Genomic DNA, 24,317 nt, shown 5'->3' on the forward strand with positions numbered 1-24,317 from the left:
CTGGAACTCCAGAGCAGTCTGAAAAGCCCTCACTCCATGCTTAGGATCATCAGTGGCAAACACAAAACCTGTATCCCTTGTCCTGCCCGGTCACTGCTGCTGTAGCACCACTCATGTCCTTCTGTGCCTTATTACCAGGGACAAGTGTCCACATCATTCCCCACTGCAGCAGCTATGGATGGGGCAGGTTGGATAAAGCAGGGCAAACAGAGGAAACTTGGTTTCCTTGCAAAAATGCAGGCCTGTGACAAAACAGGCTTAGACGTCACTCTGGTTAGCTCAGAGTAAAATCAAAGCAAGGAGGAGGCACCCAGAAGCATTCAGATCCCTGGATCCAGACATTCATTTAATCCATAAGACTTCTCATGCAGGGTTGAGCTTTGTGGGGATGCCCTAGATCCATCCAGTGATCAAACATGCTCTAATTTGCTCCCAAGGCAGAAGTGTCTCCTCTCACTGAGCACTCCCTACCCTCTCACAGCTCCCTTCTGGGTCAGCCCTCCCCACAGGCAGGAGGATCATCATTCTTTCCTGGCACAGCAGCTAATCCACCCAGCCTGACTGCAGAGAGATAGCTGGCTGTTTGGGAAGCAGTACCATGTGGGGGAAGAGTTTTTAACCTATTCTTTGTTCCCTGTAAGGAAGCCAGTAAATCTCTCTCATAGAGGCAGCTGACAGAGCTGCCTCCTTTGTTCAGCAGAAGAGCAGAAAGGACACCTAACCAGAACAACTGGAATGTAACTTCTAGAGCTAATAAAATTTTCAAGCAGTCATTTATGTGCACTCTATCAAATGAACATATAATTATCAAAAGATTCCCCCACCTCTTCTTGGTTGTTGGGGTTATAAAGTGAAAGCAAAGTTTTAAACTGCTTGCCTAAGACAAAAGGGCCGGCAGAAAGCTGCCTGCCTTTCCTTAGACTTTGCTATGTTAAGTCACTGTCTGCAGTCAGAGTTCCTTCCTTAATCACTTCAGCACTGTGAGGCCTTGAGAGGACACCGCCTCTGCCTAGAGATAGATTTTGGGTGAGATTTTGGAAGAAAGGTTTGCACAGGAGTAGCAATGTGATCACCACTAGAATGCTGGTTTCCTGCTAGACACTCACAGAGATTTTGTGACCCTGTGTTCTTTTACAAAAGACCTGCAAAACCCCAGCGTTTCATATCTCAAAGTGGTGGGGCAATACAACCTACATAACAATAATGACTCACTGGGAAACAGAAGGATCAAGCTCCAGGGATCTCCTCCTCAGCACAGACCTGCAAATACACTGGAATAATTTGCATTCCACAGCTTGCCTTGCAGAATCCACAGATAAAAATCAGGCTTGGCATGGCTAGGATATCTGAGCAATATTTAGCAGCAGAACAATGAGCCAGCTGGGAAAGCATGTACTTATCCAAATTCAAGTGGGCAAGTAATTTTGGGCAACATGGTTACTTAGGGATTGCCTGCACAGAGAAGCTGGGACAAAGCAAACCAAGGTTTACATGCATGGCATGTAAACCCATTCCAGACAAAGGTGGTGTAAACAGTCCAGCTGTTCTCAGGGCACTGCATGAGAAATGCCTGTGGCTTTTCTGGTGGTACCAGAGCAGAGGCCCCCAAATACCTGGGGAGCTGACACAGCCACTTCCTCCTTCTGCCCATGGCCTGACACCCTGGCTTTGAGCAGTGACTGGAGAGTTGTCTGTTCCCTCACCCCTTGCAGAAGTTAGTGCCTCTGTAAGAGGAACTAGACAAGCCAACCTTCCTCAGCTCTTCAAGCCCTCCAGCCTCTGCTGGCGTAATTGCATGCAGTGATGTGAAAGGTACACCAAAGTTGGAATGAAAAAGCAAGACAAAAGTAGCCTGTATGGATCTCTCTGTGTAAGCCAGCAGGTGCAAATGAAGCACAGATTCAGCTCCTATTATTTAGGACTCAAGCTATAAATGACAACCAACCACTCTTCATTCCCAAAAGTCATGGGTCTGGTTGACACCTCAGTCTCCTTCTCCAGCATGGCAACACAAATAGTGGTGATCTTGGGAAGCAAAAACAGAGGCAGTCCCAGGGGATGTTTACCGATGGGGGGTTGTAGGTACAACTCCCTTTTAAGGGGGAAAAAGAATGAAAGAAAGGAAGAAAATACTAGAAAGGGAGCAGACCTCACCAGATGTACACAGAGCTAAAGGCCCTGATCAGACTTCCCTATCCCTGCACCCATCAGACACATGACCTGACAGGCTAATACTGAAAGAGCATCAGAGGAAGTGGGATTTGGCACTGTGTGCGAGGGGTGGGGAGCAGGATGTGCTCAGTCCATAGTACCTGACCAAGTCCATGAGTGTCTTCAACACCATGGCACCTCTGGGAAGCTGTGGCCCTGGCTGTGTTAGCTCTGGGTGCAAGCTTGGCTTGACCAGCATCACCTGCCAACCCCAGAGGGAAGGAACATGTGGGATTCTCCTGCACTGCCCACCCAGGCAGCTCACCATCCCACTGTGGGAGCAGGGCCATTCCTGCCTGCAACAGCAGCCACATACAGGGATTTTCCCACTGAGGGGATACTGTGGGTTTCCCTGTGAGTGCAAGCAGCTCCTTTCTGGACAGAATCACGACGATGCTGATGTGGCAGAACAACTCCATTGCCACATGGGAGGGCTGGATGCTGCAGTAGGAGGACTTTGAGTGTAAGATGTAGCCCAGGAAGTTTCATGAGTCACCATTGCTCCTAAATTCACTGGGCCTTGGGGATGCTCCAGGTTTGGTGCTTGCCTTAGGGGACCCCTGCTAGGATACTGGTGAGCCCAGGACATCCATGAAAAAAATGGCATTCAAGCATGACCTGTCTCATGGGTATCACTCATGGTGAGAGTAAATTTACTTACAATTTGCATAAAACTTTGGGTGGGGAGCCTCAGAGAAGGTAATGGTGCCGCTTGCTACCAAGTGTACTGATGAAGGCAAATTAAAACGTGAATCTACTGAAGAGGCTTCCTTAGAAAGAGAAAAGACTTGTCCTTTCTCTTGCCATCAGCAGCTCAGGGGCATTCACAGGAGGTTCATTTCCCTGGAGAATATGGTTTCAGCTGAGCAGGAGAGGATTAAGATGACCGGAAAAGCAGAGAGTGAGCAGGGAGGCCTAAAGGTGCTGGAGCAGTTTCATCTTGTTCCTACTTCCTCCTTCCAGCAGCACTGCTGTGCACTGAGGCATTAAAGGCGAGATCTCTTTGCATCACACTGAGCCCTGTGGTAAAGGAGATACCCGTCTGCCCCTGCAGCTACGGGGGAATTTCAGAGCAGGAGTGGTGCAAAAAATTACACTTATCTCACAGTCAGCTGACAGCAGAAGCTCTAAGCAAAGTCCTTCCAATCGTGATGGTATCAGCCATGCTTTTCTGATGCCAAACAAGTTTTTTGGCATGAAGCAAATTTAAACGACCATAATTTCAAGTTTCTAGGAAGTCTTTCTTTAAAAGGAAGAGGTAAATGGTTAAGGTTTGAGGCCTCCCGTATAAATAGAAACAGATCACATTTACGAGATTAGGATTTAGTATTTTTAGGTAATACTTGTGAATTTGGTAGCATTCATGATTTAGTAGGACTGCAGTGCAGAAACACTAAATCTGCTTTTTGTGCTTTGGACAAATCACTTAATCATTCTGATTCATGCCATCCAAGACTAATGAGAAGAGTCTCTTACACTAAACTTATCACACACGCAAGCTTTGTTTTGCCAATCAGGACCGTGCCAGGAAAGTGCAAATACCCAAAGATTATAGGCAATGATAACGGGTGTAGCAATAAGGATGATCTTGATAATTATGTACCTTCAAGAGAGAGGAGAAACTTGTTCTGACTTGCAAATGGAATAAACCTGTCATAGCTCTGATAGGAGTCACCCAGGCTGGCAAGAACTAGGGATTTTTTTTTTCAGGTCTCTTTAATAAACTGGTACCGTGGGGGAGTGGTGGAAGATTCTGTGAGAAGCTCTGCTGAGAACACACTCCCTTGGTCCTCTGAATTTTCAGATTTCCCAATCTGTTCTGCTTTCAACCACGCGCCATTCTAGGTCCAAGCAACACTTCCCTGTCTAGCAGTCTGCTACATTCACAGGTGCCTCACAATGTCAGAGCAAAGACTTTGCAAATAAAAGCCTAAGGAGACCTCTAAATATTTGTTGGATTTGGGCCTTACTTTGAGATTTTAGTGCTGCTCATCACACAGGGTCAGACCCAAGAGCAACACTGACATCACAGTTGGAAACAGTGATGGCCCAAGAAATTCTGTGGAACATTTCTTCCTTCCAGGTTTCTCTGAAGCCAACAAAGGGATAGAGATGCCTGTGGCTGTTACGATGACTGTTTCCTTTAGTAAACAACATCATTCTATTGTTCTCCAACTCAGTAGCTGTCTTTTCCCAATGGTTAAATGCAGTCATAAAGAAAGAGAGGACATCTCTCCTTTTAACCACAAATGCAAAGTATATCCAGAGAACTAAATGTACCAGGGAAATCCTGTAGGAAGATGTTCTCTCACCACACCACCAATAAGACTGAAAAACTGGAAAGAGGGAAGGCTTCTTGTTCAAATTCCCTTCTACAGATATGAAAAAAATTGGAATGATATTATACCTTCGTTTTCAAACTCAAGGATAAAGTAGGCAACAGCTGTGCTACCCCAAAATTATTCCCATCATGTATTTAGGCAAGAAAAAGTTAATTTTTAGGACCTTTGTAATAATGTGTTTGTACAAAAAAGGCAAATTCAAGGAGCATCTGTCATCTCAGAGCAGGGTCTGAGGTTGGTCCCATTTTAATTACATCAGCTCCAAGAAGCAGGTTAGATTGAGGGAAAAAAGATGAGCCCAGAAAGATGGAGCAGTTGACAGCAGGTGAACTGTTGTTAGATTTTGGGTTATGCCAACCACCAGACTAATACCTCAAGGATATAAAATATCCAGCAAGAAGAAAAAAAGTTGGGAAAAGATGTAACCATTGAACTGAGTAGTGGGGGTTCTGATGCTATATCACCAAATGGAGACAAATGGAATATGCCTATGTTTAAAGCCACTCTGCCAACACAGGAGAATGCTACAATGGCATGATGTTATTCATGTACCAAGGAGTGATGTTATTCATGTACCAAGGAGTGAGTCCTGCACATCTGTATGAGCAGGGACTGTTTAACCTTTACCACTGCCTCACCTGAAGGGTTTGTCTCTAATGTTCTTCCTCAGACCTTTCCTCCCTCATTCCTTAACATGGGGGCTACACAACCATTCAACTGCAAACCAGTTTCGTCTTTCATTTTAGCTTTCACAACCTTCCTGTTCTCTTTAAACAACAGGTAGTGAGGGGGTTTCTTTGTTACCTTTCACTGAAATATTCATCCTAAGGTGGAAAATACCAGGGAGCAGTTAAAAATGAGAAGGCCAGATTACCATACATCAAAGGGAAGCAGCATTTGCTAACTCCTTCATTTTACATGTACGTGATTCACAAACAGCTTTATGAAAATGGAAGAGTGATTGAGGAATCGCTCAGGTCCTAACAAAAAACCCAAAAAACAAAAACTAATAGCAACAAGCTAATTTCCATGAAAATGGGCTGGTCTCCAAAGCATCTGCCAAGAGCAGACACTGTGGTGCTTGCAGCTTTTCTTTGTTTGCTCTTCAAAGCAGGTAGAGCCAGGAACATTCCCGTGCCTCATGGCAAGCTGTAAGATGTGGTACATGACTTTCAGATGAAGGAACTTCACATTTCTCCCTGAATATTTCACACTCCAACAGCAAGGAGAAAAGCACAGACACAGCTGAAATGAGGAGGAGATGAATTGAAAGGCTAAAAATGGATTCTTCAGCATTACTCTGTAGTATGGGGAACTGAGAAGGCAATTAAAACCAACATGAAAGGAGGTTTAATTGCAAGTCGGCGAAACCTGCTGAAGCAGAGATAGCAAGGAGCAAAGAATCACCCCACCTGATGTCCAAGCCCTTGAGAGAGGAGAGCATTGCCCTCAGCTCGGCGGGCAGCTGATGGGGACAGACAAGCCCTGCCCAAGGCTCGCACAGCCTGCAGCCCCGGGCAGCTCTCCCTGAGCCCAGCCAGCCTGACTCACCCTGCCACAGCCGTGCCGAGGGGACAAATCTGGGACAAACCCACCCAGCCACTCCGGGGAGGAGCGGCACGGCACGGCACAGCACAGCATAGCACAGCTCTCCCTTCCCTCCCATCCCTGCCAGGTCAGCAGCCAGCGCTGAGGGAACCCATGGGGCCTGCAAGGAGAGCCCTGCAAGGAGAGCCCTGCAAGGAGAACCCTGCAAGGAGAGCCCTGCAAGGAGAGCCCTGCAAGGAGAGCCCTGCAAGGAGAGCCCTGCAAGGAGAGCCCTGCGAGGAGAGCCCTGCAAGGAGAACGCTGCAAGGAGCGGCCATGGCAGCCCCGGGGCCGCGCTGAGGGAAGGCCCGGCCGCCTCCTTCTGCCAGACTGAGCGATTATTGCTGTGCGTGGGCTTGTAAATCTGAGCTCCGAGGGACTCCAACACCTTCCCCGAGGAGCCTGGGGATGGGGGGAGAGGGAGGCCTGGCGGCTGATGAGGACACAGCGGGAGGACAGGCGAGACTGGTTCGGAGGGGTGGGCAGTGCGTGTGGGAATGGAACGAGGCAGGGCGGGAACACCCTCAGCCTGGCTCTTGGGTCAGGCAGCTTTTAGCATTTCAAAGCGTTTCTGTTCTTTGTGACTCCAACCGCTGACTAAAACAGGCAAGCAGGTATTTACAGGATCAGCCGAGCCCCTCCTGCCTAGGTGGCCTGAAAGGCATCGTTAGTGTGTCCTGCAAGCTAATCGCAGTGTCTCCTTCAAAGGCTTTCCTGGTCCCGGGGCAGCATTGTGGGACGGGAGAGCAGCGCCGGCTGTGGAAAATGGAACAATGTCAGGGACCTGCTGCTGCTGCTGCTGCTGCTGCTGCTGGTGGTGGTGGTAAAGTGAACCCTGGACTCGCTGCGGAGCCGAGAGCAGGCTGGGTGCTCTGCTGGGTGACACAGTCCGAACAGGCATGGTGACAAACAAAGGGACAGGCATCCCTGGGTGCTCTGCTGGGTGGCAGAGTCTGAACAGGCATGGTGACAAACCAGGGGACACATCCAGCCCCCTTCTGAGCAAAGCACCCCAAGCCAAAATGCAGCCCCAAATGCAAGCACCTGATGTGCTGCTTGTTCCAGAGGCAGCAGGGTGGGGTGCAAGGAGGGGGATCTGCTTTCCTCTTCAACACAGAAAACATCAAAGCTGTCCTAAAAAATTAAAAGCTTCTGGACAGGCTCTTGGTGTATTTTAAAAAGCAAAACAGACTCGTTTCAAAGCACTCTTTCCAAAGGTCTTTCCTGAACGTACATCACATGCAATGGAAAAACACTGCATGCCTGGCATTTAATATTTTTCACCTGTGACCCAGGATTGATGTCTGTGTAACTCCCTGATTTAATCCAACGACATGTCTCAGCAAGAAAAAAAACCCTTTCAGAGTTTGAAAAGGAGTTGGAAAAAAATAAAGTCACGCTCAACACTTCCCCTTCCCTGGAGAGATAGGAGTGCTGCTTGCCCTTTCCTGACGATAAGCATATCCTGGTGGTTAAAAATACATTTTGCTCTTACCGTAAATTCTCCATTAGCCAACTCCTTCAGCCCAGCCCACAGTGTTGGGGTTCATGATTCCTTGGAGGCCACACGTGACAGAGCTTGGCCTGCGTGCTTCCAAACGCACTGGGGAAAAATCAAAAGTAACAGCTCCAGTCCTGCTGCCATTGGCTTCACCTGGAGCAGAGAAATCTGGGGAGTGGCAACAACATTCAGCTCAAATTACTTGCACCAAGACCCCATGGACTCCACATTAATTTTCTGACTTTACAGCTGCTTCCAGACAAAAAGTTACAGGTTGTGCTGAATTCTGAACAGCAATTAATTCTTCTGCTAATTTACTGTTTCCAGTGATCATTGTGCACAGGGACAACTTAGTAACATGGAACTTAGTGAACAGCTGCTTGATCTGATATTCTGGAGGCCAGAAGCCTGTCGAGAGATGGCTCCAAGGGTTGGACTGTGCAAAGGACACAGATGCCACCTCTTACCAAGGAAGCACCAGCCCTGGGAAGCGCCTGGCTCAGCAAAGCTGGGGCTGCTCACACACCCAGATGCCTCCCCAGCCAACTGCATGCCTCTCCTAGCACATTCCTGCCAGGAGAAAGCTGTGGGACACTCCTCTCTCAGGCTGAGGTAGAAGCTGGTGAACAACTGTGACTCCCTGTGGCACAGAAATCACCAGAGTCACAAGTCCGGTTGCGTAAACTCAATACTTTGCCTTCTTGACAAGTACCTTGCAGTTAAGGAGGCAAAGAGAGGCCTTGCTCCCAGGCATCAAGAGCTTCAGCTGAAAATCCTGTTTGAGGAACCAGTTTTGGATTTCTCCTGTGAGACTTAAGGAAAAAAATTGAGGGCTTAAAAAGAGGCAGAAATGGGAACTTCAAAAGTTATATCTCCTCTGAGCGTTAAAGGTCAAAGAAACCAGGCAGCAGCCCTCTTCCTTTTCTGTTAGGATTCCAGGCTGTGGAATAAAGATAAATCCAAGTCCACCCTCCTGTCTTTGTTTCCAAGAGTCAGTAAGACAGGGGAGATATGGCAGAGCCCATCTACACAGCCATAACCATGGGAACACCAGCAACAAGGGTAAATCAACATGAGATTCCCTATCATCAGTCTGTGTTTACACTGGAGGCCTTGGGCTCCTTGCACCAACCTGGCTGGCAGTTCAGCACCTTGGAATGGCTGTAGAACTTAGTAAGAAAAGGGATTTATGGAACAAATATGCATTTTTGTGTCCTAGTACCCACATCTTTTAGAACACACATTTACAGCACCCAGCTTCTCCACTCTGCTTTGAAGCCATGCTGCTGCCTTCCCCCTTCGCTCCCCTTGCCCAAGCTACCCCAGACCTCAGCTTTTCCTTGACTCCTACCTTTGGCCTTGCCTCAATGTCCTTTTGTCTAATTAAAGGCAAACGGAGCTCTGGGTATTTTCCTGAAGATCAAAGCCAGCAGAGGCAGCCCCAGCAGAGGCAAGGGCTGGTACCCCAGCACAGGGAGCACCACAGCACGGAGGTAGAATATTGCTCAACTGGAGTTGCAGCTGCTTGGCATCTTAAAAATGTCCAGGTCTCTGAACTCGCAGGGTTATGTCTGCACGCTGTGACGCAGCCAAGGGTCGGAATATCAGGCAGCCCTGGAAGGAGCTGTTTGTACCTGCCCTTGGGAGCAGCTCTGCTTCACATATTTTTCTCCTCTGCTTTGAAAGGTCACACGGAAGAGCAGCGTTTGTGAAGGGGACAAGTGAAGGTGACTGCTGGAGAGAATGGAGACCTTGAAACAACCATGAAAGCTTCACCAGGTAAGCAGAAACTCCTTCCCACTCTCATTTTTCCTGGAGTGGCCATTGACAACATCCACAGCCCAGCGGCCACAAGCATTTACTGCCTGGGCAGAGCCAGGGAGGGACTGATCCCGCCTCCCCTCATTTCCTCATTGCCTTTCCTCCTCCATTGATTTCCTTTGGGTTTTCCCCTTTGATTAAACTTCTGGCATGTTGGAATGTTTAATAATAAAACAGATAACTCATGGGAGATGATATTTATAAAATCTACTGCCTTTTTTTTTCACTTTTCGTAAGACCTTGAGAAAAAATCTTGAAGTACGTTCTTCCTTTTAAAATTTAAAAAAAAAAAAAGCAGAAAGAGCAGTTAACAAGTTTTCAAACAATCAATGTTTTATTTGGTTAATTTATTAAACACCTTTAAGACAATTAATTTTGGTCTGTACCCTTCTATAAAATGATTCAAGTTCTGAACAAACCTCCAATACATAAAGCAAAGTTACTTTTACCATACGCAAATTTCAGATCAAAATACAACACTCTGTTTTCTTACATTTATAAAACCCGGTCAAATACAAACGACATTAAAAAAGATAAAACACTTTCACTGATCCTTGGTACAATATTACAGCACAATTTGCACAGTGGCAACTAAGTCCTCAAAGCACAAGTCAAATACTTTAAAAAGGGAACCTCCCTTTAGTCACCCAACGTTCTACTGAACACGTAAACAAAGCGAGTGCTACTGAATCCAGGAAAATTCCCGTGTCCCTTTTCATACATGTGTGAGCCACGAAACAATTCTGCAAGGGAAGCTAATGGTGAGTAACCAAAGAGCTTTCCTACTTAGCTGTTACCAGTTTTTGTGCAACTACTCCATGAAAATAAACAAATGGAGGCGGACCAGACTCTGCACTGGGCAATTTATGGCAACTAAAGTAAACCAAGAAATGAGTGTTTTTCTAAAAACAGATCATAAAACTATAAAAAAAAAAAATCAATACCAAATTATCCATGGGTACAACTGGAGTAACTGCCTTTTGCTTCACCTGCTAGACATCTAATGAAAACACAGTATTTTCAACTGTTGAGTTTGTTCAATTGCAAAACCCAGTGTTTCAGCAATGGGTCAAAGTGCCATTAGAATTGCACATTTCTCTTCAATTACTGAATGCACGGTAGCATGAAACACTTGTTTGGTGCTACACCTGAAAGCCTGCATTTACACTAACCTGTCAACATCTGGGATCTCCTACGGAACAGAAACAAGAACGAAAACTAAAACTACAAACATAAAATGGTAAAACTCAAGTCTCAGTTGTCAGACATTCCTGGGAAGGTCCTACTTAGCAAACCTTGCAGTAACACCTCCAGAAGAGAAAGTAAAACCAGAGCAATGAGAGCAGGGTCTGATGTATCCCTCAGGCCATGCTTTGCACAGGCAGTCAGGGCAGTTGTACCACAGTGCAACTGAAGGGTATTTCTGCCTGCAGTTCTGCAACCCCTTCATTTCCCCCACCCCCAAACCACTGATTTTACTCACAATTCAATTGTAAGTTCAGTTACTCAGTCTCAGCTAATGTGAAAACATGTACATAATTAGATGGAAAAATACACTAATGGATGTAACTTTCTTCTCCTCCCTCTCCAAGCTCATGTCATAACCTGTGAAGATACCACACTTTTCCTAAACTTTCCTAATGTTAACATTCACATGATCCTGACAGAACGAAGGAGAGATGCAAACTGCACAAGTAATACATAGTTAAATAATGCTCAAGTGTAAACAATAAAGGATGGACACAATTTAATAAATCCCTAGTGAGGTACAGCAAAAAACTTAATTTCCTAATTTAGTGTTTTAAGTGCAATTGAAACGCTGCTGTACCGCCCTTCTCCAAACACATCTCTCCAGAATTAAGCTGCACTACTAGGCTTATTCCCTTAAAGCTACATACCCATGCTATAACTCATTATATTGACTTAATGCAAATATTTGTGGGGGAAAATTAATTTACAGGGTTAATTAAAGTCTTTTTAGTATTCAAAAGGAATGATAGTAAAGGGATCAACCATGAAAATGTGGTAATACATGTTTTTAAAAAGATTTCCAATAATTCTAACACAAAACAGCAAGTATATTTTGAAAAATGCATAGAAACCCTGTCAATACAAAAATCCCCACTAAAATTACACAACTAAGCAATTTTAATCTAAATATTTTATGTGCTTTTCCTATAAAGGCCACTTTGACATACAAATACAAAAAAATTTACATTTTTCCCCAAAATAAATTATTTGTTCCTCAATTAAAAATACTGAATATGGAAGCATAACAACAACCCTCTCTCATGCCAGCTGCTCATCTGCAGCGGCTATTTCCGAAGAAGAAAATCTCCTAATATTTTTCAATTACCAAAAGAAATAAGAAATGGCTTCAGCCTGTGGTCTGCTTAGCACTAGGAAAAAACTGGGGAAGGAATGCCAACAGGCTGAGCCCCTTACACTGTGTGTGCTGGGGAGGGAATGGATATACACAGACATCTGCAGAGAGAGCTTTTCTGTTTGTCTCCCAGGTTATGCACCAAAATCCCTTTTTGGAATCAGAGAAAGAACTCAAGGTCAATCTGAATTAAAGAGAGACAAAATAGTAAAGGGAGTGAGGATGGAGAAACTGGACGAGGTCCAGGGTGGGTTAAGTAGATGGAGGATGGTGAGAATTCATGATCACCTGGGAGAGGAGAGCTCCTCATGGGAGGCAAAACTGTACCCGTTTTTTAACAGGGGGAGAAGAGGAACACAAGGAACAAATTTCACTGGAAAAGCGAAGCAATGGGAGAACAAAGAACCTTCACCAGCAATCCTGACCACATGGGCATTTATCCCTGAATTGCCACAGAAGCAGAGAAATCAAACTCACACACACAGAAGCAGCGGAAATGAAAACATACTTGGACTGGATTTGAGACATCACAGGGATTCTTTACTGTCAGCACCAGACCCACAACTGACTGACACAGGGAAAGCACGACAACATCAGCCCAGGGGGACACAGCAAAGCCCAAACACCCCACATACTCCAGGGCAGGGAGATGCAAATGTGGGAAAGTGGCCCCAGCTCACTCCAGCAGGTAAAGCCACACTGGGGGGGTTACAGGACAAGTTCCAGTTGCCAACACCACGGGATGACAGGAGGGACAAACTCGGAGATCACATCATTCCGAGCCAAAACACCCAACAAACTGACCTGGATAAATGCCGGGCAAGGCGAGGGGGCAGGAGGAAAGCAGTGAGCTAGAGCTGATCTGGATACAAGATTCTCGAGCAGCCATTGAGTACAAGTTCTCCTAACCTTGGACCAAGGACTGGGTTTGGAAGGACACAGGAGCTGCACTTCTGTTTCACAAGGAATTCAGCTCTCTGGTGTGATGTATTGCATAGTTTGATTGAGGTCAAAGAGCATTTATGTCCTATTTTTCCCTGTTTTTAACAGAAGTAACTCAACATACTCCGGTCAGAGCATTCCAAACCCTGGCCCCAAGTGATTCATCAATTCATTTCTAAAGCAGCACATGAAGATTTTGGGGTGGACACATAAATAAAATGTAAAACTTCATTCCTACACGAAGCACAGAAGGACCCACAGAACATGTACACACATAAAAAGCCTGTAACAATAACCACATCTGTAATACAGGAGTCAGAGCACAACAGCTGGATGATGGGAATAACCCTTGCTATCAAGCTGCATGCCAGAGATGGTAAACAAGAGGTGAGTGCTTTTACCTCACCACACCAATGTATTTTTTGTAGAAAAAGTGGCAATATATTCTGACAATATCCTGGTAATTATCAAGATCTTAGATTTGACAGAACACCAAACCTTTAGGAGAGCAGTAGCATTCCAACACCCTCCTACTACTTGGTTCACAGAATACAGATATCATAATTGGATTATTCAATGTAGTTATTTCATTCTCTTACACTAAAATAGAGTATTTGTACTGTACAAAGTCACACTAAGTACACTAGTCATTATTCATATAATATGTATTTATACTCTTTAGCCCAATCCCACAAGATTCATGGAACTCAATAAACACGATTTACAGAGGGAAAACTCTGAAGACAGAGCATCTAATGTGACGAAATTTTGCTTTTTCCTTCTGAAGGTAAAACTAAAACAATTCCAGCTTGTCAGGCTCCCACTGTGGATTATGAAGCAGTGGGCATACAAACTGGGATGTAGTTTCACATCTCTGGTTTCTCAGAAAAAAAGTGCAGTGGAAAAACAGGTGGCCAGAAGCTGCCTAGCTATTTAGGCCAATACCTGTGGTTCCACACTGCAGACATAGCTCCAGAACCCACAGTTCCATAGCTCCAGAAGTTTCAGATTTAAACACAAATGCAAAATACTGGATCTCCTATTACAGCCCATAAACCTTTATATCTTACCCTTATGTAAGGACAGCATGGACTCATCCTTACCTGTGCAACAGAGAGCAGCTGCAAGGCAAGGAATGATGCTACTCTTCAGCCTTCCCTAAAACAAGAGGATCAAGGATTTGCAAGCTCAGTAGTTTCTCCATGGCCCCTCATTTATCAGCTGTTTTTCAGAAGTGCTGCAGGTAACACAGATATTCCTGTGAGGCCACCAACTGGTGGCTCCTCTACAGTGACAGCCTGGATGAGTTTGGATGGTCCAGAGGAAGCACCCAGTGTGTGAAGGAGAAGGACAAGGCAGTCTCTGGACTCTTTTCAAAAGGCTAAAGGGCTCTTAGACTAACAAAACTGAGAAATGCTACACCGCTGGGACTGCAGAGCCTGTGAGAAGGCAATAAATAACCTGCTGTCTGGAGATGGGACAAGCTCAAACATTAACCCTTGGTCCTTCCTGCTGCTTCACACAGGGCAGGAGCGGGACTTTATGAGCTCCAGAGAAGGAAAAACCTTCCTGTAGCAGTGTTACCAAATGCCTAAACCAAACTAATGATACGGATCAAATAAAAATAAAGACAGAACAACAGGACAACGACAAAGTTCCTATGCAGGACTAAAATTCAGCTCTCTCCTCCATGGCTTGTGTCCACAAGAGCCTCTCCTCAGAGTGACCAAGCCAATGTCACTGCAATATTAAATATTAATAGCTATGGAATAGCCACCATGATGCTAATGGAAGGCTCTGGAATTAGCAGCTAATTGGTACAGTCTGCACAGGCATGAATAGCTCCTTGTTTCATCCCTATTTGTGCATGGCCACTAAAATGCTTGCTACATTGAATTCAAAGTTAGTATGAGCTGCTCCTCAAAATTTTAGAGGAAAATGTTCTCTGTGAAGCATTTCTTGGTTTTGCCTTTACAAAGAAAGGAAACAGGTAGTATTTTCCCATTACATTTTGTATTATTAAGGCCATTGACAGTTTGGAAGCCATCTTTATGAAAAGGGATGCTTTGTAAAAAAGAGATTGAATACTCAAAGAAAAACTCCACAGAACAAACACGAGCTGTTTATCAGCTTATACTGGTACTTTTAGAAGTCAAGCACAGTGTAAGGAATTCAAAATTATGTCAAAATAGCACCTTTAGAAGCAGAAGAAAACACACTTTTTTTTTTATTTCTTCAATCTAAACAAAACCCCACATACCTGAAGATCACAAAGAAATGGTCGATAACATAAGTTCAGGTACAGAAGGTGGGTATTGATTTGAACAGTTTTTCCTCTGCAGGTCATTAAATGAGAAACTCCACACAAAAATATCCAATCAGACATTACAGAAAAATCAGCGAATCTCTCTATTGAGATAATGGATCAAGTTCACAGGCAAAACAGTGAGAGCAGAGTAGAGGCAGAGAGAAAACTATCTGATCTGTCCTTAAAAGAGCAGAGACTTCTATTTTTTAAACAGATTTTTTCCTATTTAAAAATCATTAGGACAGCCTTTCAATTGCTACTCTCATTTCCAAGTATAATAGTTACTTTCAAGTAATAGGAATTTTTATTTACTTTTTACAGCAGCTGCAGGTCAACCTTGGTCTTTTTGTACAGAAACATTAATTTAAAATGAAAGTAAACTGTCCTTGGGCAATGGCACCATTCTGTCCTGCTTCTTTGCCTGATTTTAGGGTTTTTTTAATTGAAGGACAAAATGCAATTTAAAATAAAACAAAACAAAAAATATTTGACAAAGTGCAAAGAAAAAAAATGAGGTAGCTGGGAATAGGGGCTTTTCCCCCTGGACTGGGCGCCAGACTTCCAGCCACAGTGGCACACATGAGGGACTGGGCTACACCTGCTCTACCTGCAGTTTGCTTACAGGTGCTCAGGTGATCTCTGACCTGCTGGCATTAATTTTACAAGCTCAGTGAAAAGTCATTTCATTGTGTACTGAGCCCTGTCCCCACACTCACCGAGTTAAGGGATGCAGAGATGTGCAGAAAGCCACAGGGAATAAGTTTGTGTGGCTACCTCTGACCCACAGGAGTTGTGCTCCCAGGGACCATGGGCACAGGCTGTGTGTTCAGAGGGACATTTGGGGCCAGAGTGAAAGCAAAATCCTGTTCATAAGAGCAACAGAGAAAACACCTGAGGCCAGAAGCAGCATCGTGCATGGAATGCCCAGGACCTGTTCCCCATGGGCTTTGGGGGTCCAAACACTGAGGGCAATTCCATGAGTTCTGTACCAAACCCAGCCTCTGCCCCATCTGACACTCACAGCAAGGCTTGTGTAGTACAAGGAGAATCTTGTGCTGATCCTTCTCCTCCCCCTTAGCACTGTAAAGGATCTGCCAGGAGTCCCCCAGAACACAGCTTGCTGTTTACATCACGTAACCAAGATATGACAGAACACTCACCATGCATTGCAAAATGCAGTCTCAGACCTTTAAACACAAACATGTTCCAATTGCAAGAAGCAAACCACTTAGGTTTTGGAAGTCAAGGATTAAAAAAAAAAAAAAAAAAAGCTTAAAATTGATTTAGCAGGTGTTTCCCAAAGCAAACAAAAGCTAGAACAGACCCCACGTTCTCTAAGCAATCCAGAGGAGTCCTTTGGACTAGTTTAAGACCAGTTCTGAAAGGGTTTGAAAGTATTTCTTAAGAGGGCACTCCCTGGCTTCCCTTCAGAAAGAAACTCCAGCAAGAGCTTTGCAGAATGTCAGCTGTGTTTAACTTGACCACCTTGGCAGATACCCCTGTGTATCTCACTCAAATTCACTCAATTTATTCACTCAAATACGCAGGCTTTTCTTTCTAAACCTTAAAAAAACCAGTGAATCAAGTGACAGGGATGATAATGCTTTCCTGCTATCATGTGTAAATTAATAAAGCAGATGGATAAATCCTGAAGCTTTCACATGTGAGATCATTCAGGGGAGAACCTCAAGCCCAGCCAGGGATCAGGTTTTTGTAGCACACTGCCTACTGCAGACTGAAATTTAGAATTTCCAAAATGGCTCCTGCTTTCATCAGGTACAAAATTGTTCTATGGTGTATTTTTTTCTGTTCTGAAGTTGGCAGAGGTGGCAGCCCAACAACAGAATGCACAGAAATGGCACTTGTGAAACAAGTGCACAGCCTGTGGCAGGGGATCTGTCAGGTTCCAACAGGGTTTAGAACGACAGATGAAAAAAACTCGCTCTTGACCAAAACTGAGGATGTCTTAGCATTAACCAAAAAGAAATGGAGGAAAGACAAAGAAATTTTAAAAAATAAATAAATCAAGGGGCTAAGGTGGTAATTCAAAAGCCCCCCAGTATTAAAAAAAAAAAAAAAGTTCATGTTTTATCAACAAAATAACATTAATTACACAGGAGATCCTTCTTTCTATCCTATTATTGTAATCAGATCCATCAGCTTTTACCAGGGCTCAGAACAGCCTCATTTCATTATGCAAATTCAAGGGCACAGGTAGGCAGTGGCATTGAGCAGCTTCATGTACTGAAGTGCTCTGGCAGGTGTTCTCTGCTCACAGAAATGCTGCAAAACTGCTGGGCAACAAGATTTATCCTTTTCCATTGAAAAGCTCCAATCTTCCAGCTCAATTTTCAATAGACTATTTCAATAGATTATTTCAAATAACCTCCAAATATTATTCCAAACAAATTCTTTATGCATTGCAAATACTTTTTTTACTTTTAAGAAGCAGTTACCTAGAATAAGTAATTTTAAAAAATATTATTCAGATTTTGTATCACCAATAAATTTACAATATAATCACCTGTTGGTAGCAGTTAACAGTTTAATTCTCCTATTACTCTAAATCCTTTTTAGCACGTCTTTATCTAGTTGGGCTCTTTGCATGGCTTTAGTTCTTGTTTTTAGGTAACCTGGAAATCAAAATTTTGAGAGAATTGGTTACTGGAGCACAGCAGCAGTCAGACTGCAGAGTCATGCTTGGCATGGCTGGTCAGAGATGTCACCTTAAACCCTGGCTGCAATCCTTCCTACAGCAAGGAATTTCCCAGGGAAAAAATAACAAAACCACACCAAAACCCATAGGGATGGTGGAGAGCACTTATTGATAAGTGGTGCCAAACTTATCAATAAACCTCAGAGCACACAGAGGTGACTCCTACAGAAAATGAGCAGAGCTTCCTCCAAATCCCACTGCCTTCAGCTTTTACTGGCTCATTTTCCCAAGCTCTGTGCTTTGCTTCCACAGGCAATGAGCCCTGGAAACACAGACCCTACGGACACAGCTCCCAGCTCCAAGAAAAAACAAGGAAGAGCAACAGAAAATGGCAAATGTCAAAAGGCTGCAGCAGTGACGACTGAAACACAGGCCTGCACTCAGTCCTGAACGGGAAAAGGAAATACTCCAGGGGAAAATGGAAATAGCAGCTTCTACAAACACGGATGCAATTAACACCCCTCCCACCCACCTGAAGTGGCTGTTTAAGTACTCCAAAGAGCTAAAGAGAACACAAACCCCAAATCCTCAATGCTAAATTAGAGGCAGAAAGGATCCATTCAACCCGAAATTAAATATAATTCCTCGGAAAGCATTGCTGTGAGAGGCACCAAAGCAGACCTTAGATACAATGCTCAGTCTGCCTGTGTCCCTGGGCACAACCACACTTCCCGAGGCACAGCTTCCCTTCTGCAGGTCGATTAATGCAAACAAATTGCACTTAATCTACAGAGTTATAATTTGAAATACTAAAGCCTGTTGTTGGCTGCCGTTTATTATATACTTGCATGGCACCACTGCTCTATAAAGAGCAAAGTGTCCTTATGCATCACATGGAGTGATATTCAAGGCAGCTGTGGAGAGTAACACAAACCTGCAGAACAGTACTAAAAAAAAAAAAAGTAGATTTACAGTGCTTCATTCATTAACAAAAAAAGAACCACTGCTTTTTTTTTGAACACAGTGAATTTTAAGTATCTCTGTATTTTAGTAGAACAGTTGGATTAGTGTTATACACATAGGAACCCAAAAATTTGGCACTTCTAACAACTTGTTTTTGTTATTGCATCCTCCACTTTGCATGGCACATGCATGGTAGCAGAGCCCATGCAGGCTGTACAGCCACAGCATTTATGGAACAAACACAGAAACTGCATTTAAAATGGGGAAAAACCTCCCCCAACCCATCACTCCTGTCCTTGTGCACTTACTGAGTCATGCAGGCACAAAAAAATTGCAAAGCAACCAAGCTGCCTGGTGTGCTCTGGAAGGCAAGTTCCTAAGCCAGGCAGTTCAGTAGCTTTGATAAAAACCTCTTATTTTCATCAAGATCTCTGCTTCTGAAGGCAGGCTGTGTGCCAGGCACGTGCTGTGCAGTCCAACACCAGGGACACAGCCTGCCCACAGCTATCAGCGAGCTGATTTTGAGAGTTTCTTTTGGTTTCAGATTCACCACTGTCCTTTTGTGTAATTTCGTATTAATTTGCCTTCAATTGAAACATGAGGTACACCCTCAAAGCTACAGAAATTCACTTGACTAGGAGCAGAGGGTCACAATTTCACAATAACTAAAATTTAAGGACTAGCTGACAAAATATTTAAGGACAACCAGACCTCGCTGTGGTAAAGCAGAACAGAAAACTCTTCAGCATGTCTATTCCTCAGGTTATAAAACCAGAAAGGGAGAGGATCTGAAATCCAACCCTGACTCTTTAGGAATACAAGCATCTGTCAAGGCCAGGTAAGGAACAGAGCCAGGCCAGGCATGTGCCTCTCTCAGAAACCCAAGGGATTTACTTTATGAGAGCAACAACAGTTTACACCTTTGCTTCTGTAATCCCTCTCTGCTGTGCAGAGCAGCCACAAGATTACATGTGTAAAACAAGCACAGAGGACACTGCTGTGTGCTTACAGTAGCATATATTTTTTTCCCCCACTTCTCCCCTAAAATTAGCAACTCCAAAATTTTTCCAAAATTATCCGTGGCACATGAAATAAAGGAAGAAGAAACTTTTTGGGGGAGGAATTGCAGTAAGAGATGGAGTGAGGGGAGAAAAAACCATTGCTATTCCCATCTTCCACAATTCCTACCCCATATTTGGTGATTTTCTGATTTCAGTGGCTAGGGTTTGCCCAATTCCTCAGCAGGGCAAGGAAAAAGGACACAGAGGCCCAGCCCAAGTCCCTCAAGCTCAAGGCAGCCCAGCCTGTCTTTGTTTGGGATTGTGCTGGGCTTGACTCAAGATGCAACACCCAAGACCTGCACCAAGGACCAGCCCCAGTCCGAGGTGTGCTGGGCACTGAAAACATCTGCATTTCACTGCTATGAAGACCTCCCAGCCTAGCCAGGCACCTGGTTTGGTGAATCAGGAGGGAGGGTGCCTGAAAGCCTGGTGGTGGATGCCAGCAGCTGGCCAGGACACAAATTCAAACAGTCACCTGTGGAGACTGTGGCTGAATGTCAGTGCCTGTTCATGAGCTGGGAGGAATTAAGGCCACTGTGCCAAGCAAGGACAACTTAAACAAGTTTCTAAATTGCCAAACCACCTAAAACTCCTGGACTGCAATACAGAAAATTACTGAGCTGTTTTCCATGTGGTTCAGCCATCATGTGCAAGGGGACACAGCGCCAGGAGAGTGGGGACAGCTGGGGTGGTGGCATTTACCAGTGAACCCAGGTCAATCTATAGCTGTTTGCATGTTCAACACACCCAGGAAAGTGCTGACCTCCCTCCTCTCAGCACCTCTGGTAACATCACAGCCTCCCTCCCCTTCTGAAGTCAACCACCTCTTCTGGAAAGAGAAAGAAAAGTCAGAGGTCAGCTCTGCCTCTTCACTCCTACCCCATCACCAGTACAATCCCTGGAGAAAGGGGAGCCTTGGCTTCAAAGCCTTGCTCCATATTCAGCAGGAAATCGAACCTGGTTATTGCACAATCCAAGGGATGTACTTGCAGATCAGAGCAGGACAGACAGACAGACAGACAGGAGTCAGACCCCAGAACACACATCCCTTCCCTCCTACACACACAGGGGCTAGAACAGCTCCTGGATCAGCCCCACAGACAATGCAGATGGGGAATGATCCCCATTCCCTTTGCCAAGGCCAAGGAAATCTGTTTTGAGGTCTCAGGAGTGCTTAAATCTTGAGCATGAGCCCGAAACTCCCACAGAGCATCCCTGGAGAGTTGGTCCCCAGCCACGTGGAACGTGACAGGAGCATAATGTGCTCAGAAATTCAGTTTGTGACTGGTTCAGGTACAGAGGCTTAAACTTCTTGGTCAAATCTCACTGAGTGTATTTGCAACACACTCCAATCACCAGCAGATTTGTTTGTTTTATTTATGTTTAAAAAAAAAAAAGAAACTAAGAACACCTAGTGTTAATCCTACTCTAAGTGTAAACATTCAGTTCAGTAACTTTAACTGCAAAACACTGCTAGAGTATTTACTTGGATTTATCATGTGCATTTATCACTTACGTTTTCTGGATGCTGAATGCCCTCAAGTGTACTGGGAAGCTACAGGGACTCGGGAGATAGCAGCTGGCAATATTCTGAATAACATTTTCGTAAGTTTTCCAAGCCACTTAGAAAACTGAGCTCAAAAATGAAATAGATACTTAGGAAACATTCATCACTTTTGAATATGGGATCTTGGCACTTTGTCTGAGGAAAAAAAAATTGATCCATGTAAGATTTTTCAAAAAAGGGAAGTTTTACAGATAAACTAACAGCATTTGATTTATTTCACAAGACAGCCAAGGATGGAAATAGTGGTTCACATTTCTGTAGTAAAGCATTATATATAAATTTAAAATCTAAAGACATATATACACACACCAAGTTTACTGCAATGCATAAATATATAAACTTTTTAATATGCCAACTAATATGGGTCAGAAAATCGATGTATATAGTTCAAGTTTTGCAGCACTTCAGCATTGTAAAAAATAAAAAAAAATAAATAATGGTCAATGGATTGGCTGCTGCCCTTTTCCCCACCCCTGCACACTCCTTTGCTCAGAAATCAGAGTAATTCCAACCACACATCAGTGCTATGGAAGGACTGAGCAGAAATAAGTTCAGAATGGCTCTTCAAGGACTATTTAGTGAAATATCGATACTTTGAACTAGTTTGGGATCATATTTCAACATACCTAAGATGATTCAATAAAGATGATGAAGGTTTACACTAACACAACTGAGGGCAGAGTTTGGCTTGTCTGAGGTCCACAAAGTTGCAGAGTGGAAAGCCTTGTGTGTAGTTATAATACTGGTTGTACAAAGTATCTTTTTCTGAAGGGCAGGAGGTATTATTTCTCTTTTCCATCTCTCCCATTTTATTCCTTTTAAATAAATACAGGTTATGTCCCACCCATCACAACAACAATGAAATCAAAAATTGAGGTAAAAGTGTTCTACCAGCTGATTTTGACTACAAACAAAAGTCAATTAAATATCACTACTGATGTGAACAAGGCTTAGTAAGAAATAAAATGCAAGATACTAAGTTCTTCACTATAACCACACCATAAAACCCAGCTTTCAAAGTCAGACAGCAGTAAACAAGACTGTACTGTAGCATGGAAATCATCAGTAAATCAACTTTTGATCCCAATTTAAAGTCACTGTACAAATTTTCTGTAACTCTTACTCCAAACCCCATGTTTTCTGTAAAATAAATATATCCTTGTCATATTTCATCTTTGTTCTGAGATAAAATGCATCTTTCTACGATCCTCAATCTTAAAAACCATTCTTAGCTTGCAAGCAATCTGAAGTAAAAAGGAACACAATCTATTTAATTTGTCCTTTTGCTCTTACCAAAAGCAGCAATCATCACTAAACATTCCAAACACCTCTTCCCTTTTCACTTCAAGAAAAACAGCCCCCAAAGCCCACCCAGAAGTGCATGCCACCCACCTGCAGACCAGTTCATCAGGCTACTCGAATGACAGCGTAGAAAAAAAACAGTTTACTTCTTTGTGGTGTACTGTATCCATTTTCTGGGGTGTATCCATTTCAGATTAGTCCATTTTATATATATATTAAAAATATTTGTAGGAATGAAACCATTGCAAATGAATGAAAAACCGTATGTACACACCTCCACCATTTTTTAGGCACAGACCTTATCTTTTGAGAAAGGATTAGAAATAAAAGGTGCAACGACCAACGCCTCCTGTGGCCTCATGCTCCAACAGCAGCACACCAGGGAGGTTGGTTATCGTGTAGCTTCTGTGTATTACAGCTATCCAGTCCCAGATAGCACATGGATTCGTATCAGTTCCCCGCAGGGGAAACGCACCTGAAATCTTTTTTTTTGCTTTTCAATAAGCTTTGCCAAAGGAAACTGAATCCCACCAGTTTCAGACACAAAAATCCTCCTTCAATAACACAGTTTAAACTCCAAATGGTTACGACTGAAGGTGTTTCCTTGATCTCCCCTTTTATTTTCCCCCTTCTCTTCTTTTTAATGTGTACTTAAGTTATTTGTTCCCGAAACAAGTACTGAGACTCAAGCTTTGTAAGCATTTAAAACAAAAACAGTTACCATACCAAAGCACAGCATACAGTGTAAGTTTCAGCTGTAATTTCTCAGCTTTTCCTTTAAATAGAGCTAGATTATGGTGGACTGCGCGGAACTCTTCCAGTCTCCTCCCCTGGCAGCACACGGGTCAGGGCGAAGGTACGCGGATGCGGAACAATCCCTGCTGGAGCTGCAGCCGGAAGAGTTTGCAGTTGGCGATCCGCAGCGCTGCGCAGCCGGTGCGCCGCAGGTCCGAGGGGAACAGGGGCTTGGTGCGCTGCCAGGTGCCCGTGCTTCTCTTAAACTCCCTGACATAGTCATAGTTTGTACCTGAGTTAACGAAAAAAGAGGTTAAATGCTTAAAACTCACTGCAGGTATCGCTGTGTTTAATCGCTAGTAAGGCAAATATGTGAACAAGAGAATACACAGGAACACGGATCAGTTTCTGAATAGGTGGTGGAAATTACTGTCAAAAGGGAACTACCATGGCATTTCTGATCTAGTTAAACCCACCACATTTCAGATTTTGCTTGTTTACGTTCTGGAGAAATTACTGCTACACAATCATGTATGTACACATGGCCATGGAAGTAGTCTTCTAAATCTCTCTTACAGAGCATGGCCAGATGCTGACAGCTGAGAACTGTTTGTTAGCACACATCTATTTGGTTGGGATTGAGAACCAAGAGTCACTATCACATCCATATGAGCCACTGGATGATGCCCCTGGAATGCAGAACTGCCTGTTTCCCACTGCAAAGACAGGAGCTCCAACCTCAGGCACTAACATTTTCTTACATTTAGATAAAACCAGTAACACACTCTTAGTCTTGACCTCTTGTGCTCTTCAAACTAATCAACTAAATCAACCCGATGCTCACAGCACTGAACTTGTTACTGAGGAGATCCAGAATGAACCAGTGTGTTTCTGTGTGCCCAGCACAGTAACAGAACAGTGTCCCAGCCTCTTAGTCT

General features: G+C 44.0%; 1 protein-coding gene across 1 annotated transcript in view; it reads right to left on the bottom strand.

The window, feature by feature from the left end:
- Positions 1-9,777: 9,777 nt before the first annotated feature.
- Positions 9,778-24,317, bottom strand: part of GAN (gigaxonin) — a 40,661-nt gene continuing 26,121 nt past the window's right edge. Inside the window, exon 11 of the mRNA XM_085071481.1 lies at positions 9,778-23,671. Within this exon, the coding sequence (XP_084927607.1) occupies positions 23,490-23,671 (182 nt within the window). The 3' untranslated portion in view covers positions 9,778-23,489. The remainder of the gene's footprint in view (positions 23,672-24,317) is intronic.

This window comes from Lichenostomus cassidix, chromosome 11 (genome assembly GCF_008360975.1).
Source record: "Lichenostomus cassidix isolate B80296 chromosome 11, HeHo_3.0, whole genome shotgun sequence".
NCBI lineage: Eukaryota > Metazoa > Chordata > Aves > Passeriformes > Meliphagidae > Lichenostomus > Lichenostomus cassidix.